The sequence below is a fragment of the Rhagoletis pomonella genome, unplaced genomic scaffold (assembly GCF_013731165.1).
Source record: "Rhagoletis pomonella isolate Grant_MI unplaced genomic scaffold, Rhpom_1.0 Rhpom_scaffold_00010, whole genome shotgun sequence".
Lineage (NCBI taxonomy): Eukaryota > Metazoa > Arthropoda > Insecta > Diptera > Tephritidae > Rhagoletis > Rhagoletis pomonella.
Genome location: NW_023458564.1, coordinates 28,942,995 through 28,955,171, shown reverse-complemented (window position 1 = coordinate 28,955,171; position 12,177 = coordinate 28,942,995). Strand labels below are relative to the sequence as shown.

Here is a 12,177-nt window from a genome sequence, read left to right as displayed (position 1 = left end):
GCGGATCAGACATGCTGTGAAGTTAATGTAGATATGTAGTTTGATAAATTTCACATTTTGTTGTTCTGAATTTCTTATTGCAGTCCTCAACGCAAATCTATACAAAAAATGGGCATGGACAAGTGTAAAACTCGTTTAAACCGATGCAAACAGCTGCCGCCCTGCAAAGATTTCAACAACTTATTTGGGTCTATATTTTCTTCCAATCGAAACGATAAACTCTGCGGCAGTGATTCAAAAACGTACAACAATGAGTGCGAGTTGGCGCATGCAACATGCTTGTAAGTCTGTCTCCATGCATTACAAAAATGCAAATATCTACATATCGGAATTATTCAGGAGACGCGTTTAAAGCTTTCAAATTTCGTTTTTTTTTTTTTATTGTAACAGTCTTCATGAGAGCCATTCTTTTTTAAGTCGGACGGATTTCGTAAAAAAAAATATGTCATGTCTCCGATTCGCTTCAATTTTTTTTTATGGGTTCTATACATGAAATAAGCTAACACGGGTTCGAGGAATTTTTTTTTTAATTTTTCTTCTTCGGAGATGTGATCTGTCAAAGTTTGCAATTTTTCGTGATTCTGACTAATCATGTACTACTTCAAATAGTTATGTATCGGGTTCTGCGCATCGTAGAGACTTCATCTTAACGTCGTTTTAAAGCTAAATAAACGGGCTTAACATATCTACATATAAGGGGGTCAAGATTGTTGCAAAGCTAGCTTAGCTATTAACATTTGAACTTTCTGAAGATGATTTCCATAGTAAAGACCAGTAAATTAGGGATTTAAAATTATACCATCGTATTCCTTGTTTAATTCCGTATAAAATACATGTTTAAAAAATTGGGGGGTTTTCAGGAACTATTTTTAAAATAATTTTTTTATGAGGAGGTGGTTTTTTTTGGTGAGAATCAACAATTTTTTGTAATTTGTTTTCGAAAACTTATGTTGAGATATATTTAGTAAGGTGTTAAACATCGGATTTTTGCAAAAAAAAAAATTTATTGCGGATTTCGATAAAATACATGTCTAGGTATAATATATGTATGGCAAGATTTTTCTTAAAGGCGATAAACCCCTAGAAATGGACGTAGCAATTGTAGGACTAAAGTAAGCAAAATGCAAATTTTATTGCGGAGTTAGGCAGAAAATCGCTTCGTTAGCAACATTTGTTCCACAACTTTTTCAATCCATATAGATATTCTGGCGAAATCCATAATAAAGTCTAAATCAACAAACCTACCGAGAAAAGGATTTAAACGATGATTCGTTATGTAAGATCAGTTAATAAAATAGACAACACGTTATGCTCAAGAGGATGGTTTATTTTTCATTCCAAATGTTTTACATCAGTCGTGACGAATTATTATCGATATACATACATTAGTGCCACAATACACTATACTATTAATTTCTACGTACTCATACGTCACATGAGTGGACTCGACGTTTCATCCCTCTTTTTTTATAGAAAATAGAAGTGTTTAATTTATGTATTTAGTTAGTAGTAAACATTAAATTAATTATAGAGACAATGAATATTTTAAATTGCATTGGCGAAAACTTAATTTAAATGTTACAATTAATCCATATTTGTAAATTCAGTTTTGAGATCAGTATTTTACTATTCAGTTCTTAGTTTAATATTAAGTAATATTTACGATTACAAGTTCAATCTCAAAGGTGGCTTCACAATTCTTCCTGATCTTGTGGAGAGTTGCAAAGGAGGCGGAGCTACTTTTACAGGCAGAGTTACTGCCGGATTGATCGCTTTTCTTGTAGTTTCCAAGTCATTTGCTGAGAAGATGGTGTTGATTGAGACTGGTCGAATGTTGCTTTGCAATTAGTTGGTGAGGCTTGACACATTTCCATAGTTGTGTGAGGTACTATTACTTTTTCTGGGACTGGCAGTTTAGCATCAGTTTTGCGTACCCAAGATGTATTCCTCCTGAATATGCGGCCGTCATCCAATTGAACTAAAACAGACCTTGGATTATTTTCGTGATGTTTTACTATTTCACCAGTTGACCAACCTCTGTGTGCCATTTTCATTCGTATGTGATCTTAAGGTTGAAAATTTTCAGCTTTCGCTTAGCATATGACGACTGTTCTTCTCTTAAAATCTGCAGTCTATTCGCAATACCTTCTATTATTTTAGGCTGAAGATTTTGATTTGAGGTTGGAACTTGTGAACGCGTGATTCTACTGCATTGTCTTTGGTTTAGGGAACCTAATATTGGATCTCTAGGAGTATTATTCCAGTTAAATAGTGCAAGCCTGTAGTCTGTAGGTGCGTTCGTTTAAAATCTCCAGTAAAAACCAACCAACAGCAAAATTCCGGCGAAATGTCACCAGTTCTCTCCCAAGAGAAAAATATCCAAACAGTACGCGAAGAGAAAATTTGCAGAAACTTGCAAGTTCGACGAACAGCTAATATCATTTTTATTTACATTCAAAAGTGCAAAATTTAAAACGTACGAAAACTCATCACAAAGTGGTATCTTGACACAGTTTATTGATTTAACAAATAGCTACTTTCTTCTTACAAGTTTAATTAGCCGCATTTTGTAATTTTTAACTTTCAAACCATCAAATTCAATTTTGTGATTTGCGGAAATTCAAACCAGCTGTTTTTGATCAGCTGTTTTCCTGTTGGCAAAAGGTCAATTCAATATCAAAAAATTTTTACGAATTGTTACTAGTACTTGCAAGTTTTTACTGGAAATGCATTCAATAACCCAAAATATTTGCAAGAGAGAGCGAATTCGAGAGCGTAACAACCCGAGAGAGCTGCAAATTCTTGCAAGTAAAAATTTTACTAGCAGGAATTTGCAGGAGTCAAAAGGTAAGGTTATGTTTCAAATTCAAATGTAAACAAACTGTTTAAGAGGATGATTTGATGAAACATAATTAGTGAAATAAAAATATGGATGAAAAATTTAAATCTATCGTATATTTTTTTTATTTTTATGACGATGGGAACTATTCCCAATTAAAAAGAAAATTGCGCGCCAAAACTTAAGTGTCAAAATGGCTTAAGTTGCAATTTTTTACTAGTTTTGCGTCCAATAACTTTTTCTGAAAAATTTCTCTTGCTCTCAAATTTACTCTCTATTTTTCTTTTACGCTCTCGCTGCAAGTACTTACTTGAAAAGTTATTGAATGGACCTAAAAATTTTTCCAGCAGAAACCAGCAGCTTCCCCTCAAAATGAAATGTCACTTTGCTCTCTCAATTTCCCCTCCTTTGCGAGTTTTTTGCGTACGCGAACGCAAAAACCTGAAAGTTTTGGTTAAACATGAATAATCAACAGCTACGCGAACGCAACTTGTATTGTCGAGGCTACACTTTCGCAATATATTTTTTACCAACTGGACTGCTCGTTCTGATAATCCGTTCCCTTGTGAATGTAGCGGGCTAGATGTGCGATGACTAAAACACCAGGTAGTTGCAAAATCTTCAAATTCTTTGCTTTTGTATGATGTGTCGTTATCACTTTCAAATATTTTTGGAATTTTTAAGGTGCTCTATTATTTAATGTGAAGTTTGATTTTTAAGTTTTGTTCAAATCGATGGAGTCTGTAATTACTATATATGGCTCATTTTCGAATGCTACTATTTGCCACGTTAGGGTGGGTATTTCTTTTGTTAAAACCTCTTCCTTATCTTTAGTTCTTTGTGTTTTCCACAGACCGGGCAGCTTTTGACCTTTTCTAGAATATCACTGTACTGTCCTTTCCAATAAAGCCCTTGTCTTGCTCTTTTGACACAACTTTGTATACCAAAATGTCCGGTGTGTATTGCTTTCAGCATTTTTGAAATTCATTTCTGCGGTACTATAATTTTATCACTTTTAAATGCGAAGCCATTGTAGTAAGCTAGTTCCTCCCCAAAATTATAGAGAAAATTACGATCAAATACCAACATCACTTAAAACTCGTTCATAGGCATGCCATTTTATTGAGCTGTTAAGGCGTCGAAACATCGAATACGGGACAAATGCAGGACATTAAAAGAAATACAGAACATTTGGCGTCCCGTATAAAATAACTAAATTACCAGGATAATGGGCCAAAAAAGAGGACTGTCCCGAATAATACAGGACGGATGGTCACCGTAGGCATACAAGTTCCCACTTCTACTTGACCTTTGACGTACGTCAAAGAGAACATAGTCCTTTTAATAATATATATATTTTTTTGTTTTCTGTGTTACCTGCATGGGTCTCTTTCGTTATTATGATTTTTTTTGGACCAATCTTAAACAAAAAAACATCTACTAGACACAAAAGAAGAAAGTGTGCACTATAATTTTTAGCCAAATTTTCGTGATTTGCTTTTGATGTCACATATATATATTCGTTTCAATAATTTCAAATGGGGCTCTTTGGGGAATTTTTTTTTAGCAAAAATTTTAAAAACAGTAATTTTGTTTACTTGTCGAGCAATATTTTTTTTATAGGATTCTTGGCTAAAAACTTCTGTGGTAAAACTGTCCCTCTACTTCTCCCTTCTTTGCTATTTAAAGTCAAAGAGTAGTCCTTCAATAGGGATTTCCAGCTGAAATGGTAAACGCCTGGCTATAAAGAGAATCGATGCTCAAATAATAAAAAAGCTATAGGTTGACCTAATTAGGTATCATCATCAGTGTTTCCAATAATTCAAATGCTTATAAAAAAACGGGGTGCTTTTTTAAAAAAATAAAAATGTTCTGATCCGATTCGGCTGGCAGCAACGACTTTGAGCACAGAATTTTTTTCCAAATTTTCATTCCTGGAAAATAAATTATTATTTTCCATATCAATCTATTTATTTTAAATAACTTAATTTACTTACCTAATTGTTTCTTGAAAATACTTGACATCCGCATCCGCATTCGCATCCGCGGATCTCTAAAATTCCACATTCGCAACATCCCTAGTATGCACTATGTAGTATGAACGATGTGTACTTAATTAATGCTAATTTTAAAATATTTTACTGAATCGTTTGGTATTTATGTATGCAATTATTTGCATAGATATATACTAAATGCATTAATGCTAATCGTCACGAAAGAATGTAATACTTTCGATGGAAACGTGTTACGCAGAGGCTTAACGGTTAGACTATCTAGACAAAGACAAGAATAAAAGTAAACGCTAAAAACTCTAGCCTCGGCATGGGCCGATTCATCGATCGGTTTAGGCATCTCTAAATACCAGATACCGCAAATAATGATTTTTTCTTTTAAATTTGATACATGCTGCTTGCGTGAGGAGTACGCTACCACAATCCCAAAAACAATAAACAAAACTTAGAAAAATGTTTTTTAGTTGAGTTTTCTAATAGAACTTAATACTAATTTTGCTGTAACTTATTTATTTATTTATTTATTTATTTATTTTTAATCATTTTCATTTAAAATGTAGTTCGATTCATATTAAAAATCACATGAAAAAAGTTCCAAAGTATACTCTAAGTTCACAAAAATTAAAATTATCGAATATGCAGTTTTGTAGCCCATTAAATTCTGGCAAAATAAAGTTTAAGTTTCAGGCGCTAAAAATTACCCTTAGTTGTGAGATTTTTGTTTGTTGGGGGTGTAGATTTTGTTCATGTTCTGAATAAAAAGTTCGAAATTTTTATGAAATATTTTTTGCAATTTGATTAATTTCGGCGAACTTTGTGTAATCTTCAAACTTTTATTTATGTGGTTTCCGATATGAACGGAACTATCTTTCATATTAAAACTATTGAAAATAAATGAACATACGTTGCCAACAACAGAATTCTGAATTCTGCTGTTACTTTACTCGCAGCTATACATACTTCAACTTTTCTTCCAGGTGGTTGTTGTTGTGTTTCTCTCTCAATTCAGAGTAGGACAGCTGCTGAGAAAAATTCTGAACTCTTCTGAGTTTTTAACTTAACTTCAACATTAATTCCGAACATACCATTATTGCCATCCTTGGCTTTAATTTAGTTTTTTCGCCTCACAAGGCACTTGAATTATGAGTTTTGGTTCTAAAAATTATTACATTTATTAAAAATTATTTAAAAGGAAAAATATGTCATGAAGAAGGAAGAAATTTCAATGCATCCGCCTCTTAAGTGACGTAGGTTTCGAGACGCTTATGTTCTGTCTGTTTGTCTGATGCCAGTAGATACTTCGTTTTGTCCTCGTTTAGCGCCATACCCACACGCTTTGCATCTCTATCTAATTCCAAGAAGGCAAAACAGACGTAGCCCTCGTACACTTCTACGTTCTTGTAAAGTATCGTGTCTAAGCAGTTCAGTTCTGCGGCTCTTATTACATATCTTGTCGAAAAATAGTAAAGAAACCATACGAAAGGGCGTCACCTTGTCAGAAACCTCGTTTGGTATCAAACGGCTCGGAGAGATCCTTCCCAATTCTGACGGAGTTGGCGGTACCGCGGTAATTTTCCCGTATGGTCGCAGGGCATGCATAAAAATTGATGCATGCACCTTATCAGCTCCTCTCCGCCGTACTTGAACAGCTTGTCATAGTCTGGTGGTGGAACATCGACTCCGTCCTCATCGACTTGGGGCTCGGGTTCGTCTTCTCCACAACTTACAGTGCTGCTACTATTCAGTAGGGTGGACCAGTGCTCCCTCCATATTTTAAGTCCGTTCTGAACATCAGTTGGTCTTGCCGGAGTTCGCCCTGGTCTTGAAACCTTCCGTAAGTCGCCTAGCTCTCTGGCAAAATTTTCGAGCGTTTTTCCTTTCGTACAGCATTTCAAGCTCTTCGCACTCACGTATTTCGTCCTCTCTCTTCCTATTGCGGAAAAAAACGTCTCACTATCACTCTTCAATTTGCTATAATGGTCAGACATTGCTCGCGTTGTGCCGATCGCACCGTGGCCCTGTAGGTTGTTTCTTTTTTTTCTGCAACTTTTCGAAGTTGAGCCTTTCTTGGTGCGTATCTTGGCTGCAACAAGATAGTGGTCCGAGTCGATGTTTGGGCCTCGGAGTATACGGACGACTAAAACAATGGAAGCCTTCCGTTTCTCACAACACTATCGATTTGGCTTCCCGTTTCCGATGGAGGTTTTTGAGGCAGAACCATTATCAATGTATGCACAATGCATGAATTAAGAAATAATAAATAAATTTCAAACCCAATTCCTGACTTCAGAGACCTATGTATGTATGTACATACATATGTATAGAAAAATTTAGGGAGCGATTATTTCTTGAAAACTATTAACCCTGCAACTCCTTCCATGGGCCTCTGTGACCCTATATGAGAAAGTAAGTTTAAAAAAGCAGTTAGAGGGTTAAAACATTTTAAAATAGTGTTAAGCAGAGAATTTTATTAAGTTCTATTTAAGGTTTGACTATGGGCGTTCGGGCATAGAGTCGTTAAGACCCTAAACTTGTTATATAACTACTTCACAAAAGCGTTTATAACAATTAAATTTTAATCAATATTCTTTACTTATTTAATATTTTTAGACGAGGAGTAAATCTGGCTCATATTGGCCCATGTACAGACCTAAAGGCACAGGCAAAGGATTGTGGTGAGCGTTGTACACGAAGCGACATCGAAAGCGGCCCTGTTTGTGGTTCTGACGGCAACACATTCCCATCAATGTGCGATTTCAAACGACGCACTTGTCACATGCGCGTCGTTCCGGTGTCCTTGAAGAATTGCTTGCTAACTGCCGAATGCGAGTCAGATTGTGACGCCCAGCCTCCAAATTTCGTTTGTGGATCTGATAATAAATTTTATAAATCCGAGTGCCACATGCGCAAAGAAAACTGTGGCAAGCATGTATTTGTTGTTCCTTTAAAACGTTGCCTAAGCAGTATCCAATTCAAGGGCTGTGCGCGAATTTGCCCCAGAGAATTCGAACCTATCTGTGGAACGGATAACATGACCTATCTTAATGAGTGCTTTTTGGACATTGAAAACTGTCGAACAAATAACACAGTGAAAGTGAGTCACTATGGAGCATGTGGTCGACCAGAGGCGCCTTCGACAAATTATCTTTACTGAAGTGAATTAATCGTTGGATGCGGACGTCAGTCCAACGTAAACATCAATTGCAAATCATGACCAATACATGGACTGCAAATAAAGAGATATTTTATGATTTTTGTTTATGCATTTATATTTATTTAAATTTGTTTCTTTCTACTGTTTTGCAAACAGTTTTGAATAATATTTATTATTTTAGTGATACTCATGTTTAGTTTAAAATATAGTATAAAGTGTGTTTGTATTTATGTTAGATTTTTTATATCATATTTTTGACAAAAAATAAAAATAAACTATATATGAACAAGTTCGTAACTCATGTTCACTAATAATGGAGTTTACTAACTTTACCTTAAGCTGAATCATCAAAAAGTTTGCTTAGCATTTGGTTTATTTCATGCGGCCGATATTTTACATATTTATCTGGATTTTTGCTGAACTGCACCGATGCATACCTAAATGCACGAAGAAGTACGTATTAATATAATGAAATATGTATAATAATCATATCAAGCGTAAGTATGCTTACATTTCATAAAATCTATTGTATTTCGGAAGTATGTGCTCCACATTGTCACGTTTGATACCTTCCCTCAAAATCACGTCTGGAATGGAAATACCACGTTGAACTTTACAAGCCTCTTCGAAATCCTTGTTGAACGTCTGTGGAGGAGATGCGATTATTGTAAAGAAAAACGATAGATTTAAAAATACTTCTTACTGAAAATCGCTCCTTCAATATGCTGCGATCTTTATCTTTGACCTTGCCATGTGAAGGCCGCGGCAACTCATCTACTCCTATGCTTACAAGCATTTTAGACCAAGTCTTTTGGTAAGAGAATTTTAGTTCTCGAATCATATCTAAATAGCATTGCTCACAATCTGGCTCTGCTAGTGTTACCAAATCAATTAGATTTGACTGTTGTAGAGATTTTAGTATATAATGAATATTGTTTAAACGAAAGAGATGTTTGGTAGCTTGGTCGTTGTACTGCTCACATTTGTTCATTATCGAAAGATTAAGCTCCGCTAAAGCTTTTTCTATTAAAAAATGTATTAAATAGCAACAATTATTAGAACTTGATTTTAACTTACTGATATAAACTGCTAGCAATGCTTTATTACGCTCTTCGCCAGGGAGTGCTTTTTTCATGAGTATTGTATCCAATTGCGTACTGTAAAGCACATCTTGTTGCAAGATAGAGCCAATCACATCATAATGGTCATATAAATGTTCTATAAACCAGATTGTGTTGGAGGTCAGTTCGTGCACCGTAGCATCTTTCGGAACATTAACATAGCCATAACCAAGTGTACTTGAACTCATGCCAACTATGTTAGTGCCTGATTCACCTTTCACCACATCCAGGAAATGTTCTAGTGCTTTAGCGCCCTTGAATCATTAATTATTTAAGCATTAATATAAATAGGTACCAATGAAGAAAAATATGCGATCATCCTACCGTTGCTTGAAGCTTATTAAGCACCTTTGTAAGTTGCTCTCGCTGTTGCGGGTCATAGGTACGTTCAATGTCTGGTTGAAGCAAGATTACACGTTTGAGTGCCGAAAATATTCCTAAAGCTGATGTCCACTCCTTTCGCGATATGCAACGCATAATGCGGTTTGTAATTGCTTCTGCATCTTTAACTACCAGTTCAATAGAGTTGTAAGCTAACTTTGAAAAAACATCTCCGTGTTTGGATGCAGGCACGATCTCTGTCATTAAAGAGCGCTCCCAATTAAGTAGTCGCTGTAAGCCCAAGAGCATCACAAGGTACTTGTCAAGTTCTTGATCACCGTCCATGAACTCCTCAGCAGACAAGTGTTCAGATTGCGACGAAGCCTTTTTTATGGATATTCCAGTTGATTGTTCAAGTGTCTGAGTTGCGCGCAAGTATAATTTATTTGCTTTTCGCTCAAAACTGCAAAAAGGAATTAAGTTATTATCTTAGAATGGGAAGGTAAATATGTATGTATTTCTAACATTTGTTGCAACCGGGCTGACGTATTCTTCTTTACTTCAGGTCGTCCACTGTGACGTGGTTTCTGGGAAAGTAATATTAAATTTCATAATTACAATGCAGCGTGTAAGTAAGATATGTACTACACACCAAAGCCTCATTTCCCCAACTGCTGCTTTTTTGATGATCCTTTAAATTTTGGAGTGAACGCAGTACCACCTCTCCTCTTTCTGTGGCATAAATTACTGCATATTCGCGCCGCAAATTTTGTTCCAGCCAATGGGCAATGGTACCTAGCTCCTCTCGTGTGTTTTGCGACAATTGGCGGAAGGAGGTATACTCATCGCTGGAGTCATCTTCAATATAAATAAGATCTAAGAGTTCAACCGGTTTAAGTGGCGCGCTATGTTTCTTCAGTAACAAACGAAAATGTTGGTTTAAGCCTTCACAGCCAGTATTGAAAAGACTGGTCACATTTTCCAATTCAACGCTTTGAGAGTTATGGTGCAGGAAGTAGTCCATTGCAGCGCGCAATTTGCCCAAAGCTTCAAGAAAACCATTAACGTTTCCTTCTATCGGCCCTTGGTGAATAAGATTGCACACTTCCTGGGAAATATCATAGTGGGCAAGTACTGTTTCAAGACACACTAAAGTTGCTTCCAAATCTATATGAATATTAAGTTTATTTTCCTAAAACCAGTTTAAAATTTGGGCTGTGTTATCTTACTCTGTTGTCGTTTTTGAAGCTGCTCTGTCTCCTTATATACTGGCAGTATTGTCTGCTCCAATTTTCCGAGGCGTTGCTCGAAAACAGTTAAAATACTTGACATTTGCGTCGACAAATCATGATATTTCTCTACTCTATCTTTTAACAAGGCTAAATTGGATGTTTCTTTCTCCAATTTGGAGGATGCTTGGCCACAACTATCCAAATTATTCATTATTGGATGTTTTGGTGAAGGTTTCTGTTTTGTTTCGCTTTTCTTAAAATAAATGAAATCTCCAATCAGTGTTGCTGTTGTGACCTAAAAGGGCCATTTGACCTTTTTAAGCGCCAATACCCTTTGACCCGATTTTTTGCAATTTTTATTTTTTTAGCCTTTTCCAAAATGATGTGCGTCTTTGGCCCCTTTTCTAAGATTTTTTTTACGAATTGTTATCAGCACAATTCTATTAGAAAATAATTGGCATGATACAATAATAGCTTTGTTTCTTAACAGATAATTATCACTAGTTTCTGTTGGAAAGCGTTTCTTAACCCAAAAAACTAGCAGAAAAAAGCAGCTCTCTCTCGATCTCTTCGCGCCAAATATTTTCAAGTCACCGATCAGCTGATTACTTGCTAGTTTGCGTCTCTTTACTTCTTCGTTATTTCGCTATCTCTGTGAGCGTAATTCTATCCATTTTCTCATTCTTGTTCTTCCTGATAAATATCTGCTAGAAAAGAACAGAAACAAAGCCAATATTAGGTGCAATCCCGTATTCCTCGGACTCGGACTAGTTAAACTGTCAAAAAATAAAAATTCGCACAGAGCGAGAGAGTAACATTGAAAAGTATGGGATCACTTTCTAGTAAAAAATGGTAACTTCTGTCAACTTCAACATAACCTCCAAATTTTGGTTGTAAATTTTTGCTTATTTTGTATGTAAACACACTCAGCTCACACATGTAAATAACCAAAAATACTTTCAAATTCATTAGAATCCACTTAAACAAGTAAGTAAATACTTTTCAACATGAATTAGCACTTTTCTTTTGTTTACAATTTGGTTGCCAAACACACTACAGCTGATCGTTTGACACATTTACCAGAATTTACCAGCAAAAAATTCTCGGACTAAAACTGGTATCTTCTGACAGATCACCACGTGGATCAAAACTGATAAATTTTTCGATGAATTTTGGAGAGATACTTTTTTTCAATTTTGATACTTTTCCAAATACAAATGAAAAAAATATGTAAATTTTTATGCATTACAAAACATGTCGTGCAACTGTGGCAACGTACATCCAAAAGTTTATTGTCATTCTCTGAACGAACCTTCCATGTATTGTGATTCATGGTCCATGTCGAAAAACGTGTGAACAAACGAACAGTATCGTAGCGCTGCATTTTTTTATTTTCGCTATGTTCAAAACAAAAATTAGGGCTTGGTACTCGGCAATTCGGTGCTCGGTAAGTGTTTGGGGTGATTCGTGGCCGGAGACCAAAATAAAAACATCCACA

General features: G+C 35.6%; 2 protein-coding genes across 3 annotated transcripts in view; one reads left to right on the top strand and one right to left on the bottom strand.

Moving 5' to 3' along the window:
• The window catches only part of LOC118746216 (agrin), a 41,028-nt gene extending 32,895 nt beyond the window's left edge, over positions 1-8,133 (top strand). Inside the window, exons 5-6 of the mRNA XM_036480040.1 lie at positions 84-281; positions 7,462-8,133. Of these exons, the coding sequence (XP_036335933.1) occupies positions 84-281; positions 7,462-8,005 (742 nt within the window). The 3' untranslated portion in view covers positions 8,006-8,133. The remainder of the gene's footprint in view (positions 1-83; positions 282-7,461) is intronic.
• On the bottom strand, positions 8,109-12,171 carry LOC118746215 (exocyst complex component 7). Of its 2 annotated transcripts, XM_036480039.1 has the most exons (9): positions 11,992-12,171; positions 10,677-11,383; positions 10,100-10,614; positions 9,973-10,034; positions 9,451-9,910; positions 9,083-9,380; positions 8,709-9,028; positions 8,517-8,650; positions 8,340-8,442 (listed from the first exon to the last, which is right to left on the bottom strand). In XM_036480039.1, the coding sequence occupies exons 2-9, from the start codon at positions 10,888-10,890 to the stop codon at positions 8,340-8,342; spliced, it is 2,106 nt and encodes a 701-aa protein (XP_036335932.1). In that variant the 5' UTR covers positions 10,891-11,383; positions 11,992-12,171. The 2 variants fall into 2 exon arrangements, with proteins under 2 accessions (XP_036335931.1, XP_036335932.1); XM_036480038.1 differs by lacking the exon at positions 11,992-12,171 and having other exon boundaries at positions 8,109-8,442; positions 10,677-10,890.
• Between the last annotated feature and the right edge of the window lie 6 nt (positions 12,172-12,177).

Coding starts and splice junctions, on each gene's coding strand:
- LOC118746215 (XM_036480039.1), bottom strand. CDS start 10,890: ATGAATAATTTGGATAGTTGTGGCCAAGCATCCTCCAAATTGGAGAAA. Junction 10,035..10,099: donor GTTGGGGAAATGAGGCTTTG/GTGTGTAGTACA, acceptor TTACTTTCCCAG/AAACCACGTCACAGTGGACG. Junction 8,443..8,516: donor TACAATAGATTTTATGAAAT/GTAAGCATACTT, acceptor TCGTGCATTTAG/GTATGCATCGGTGCAGTTCA.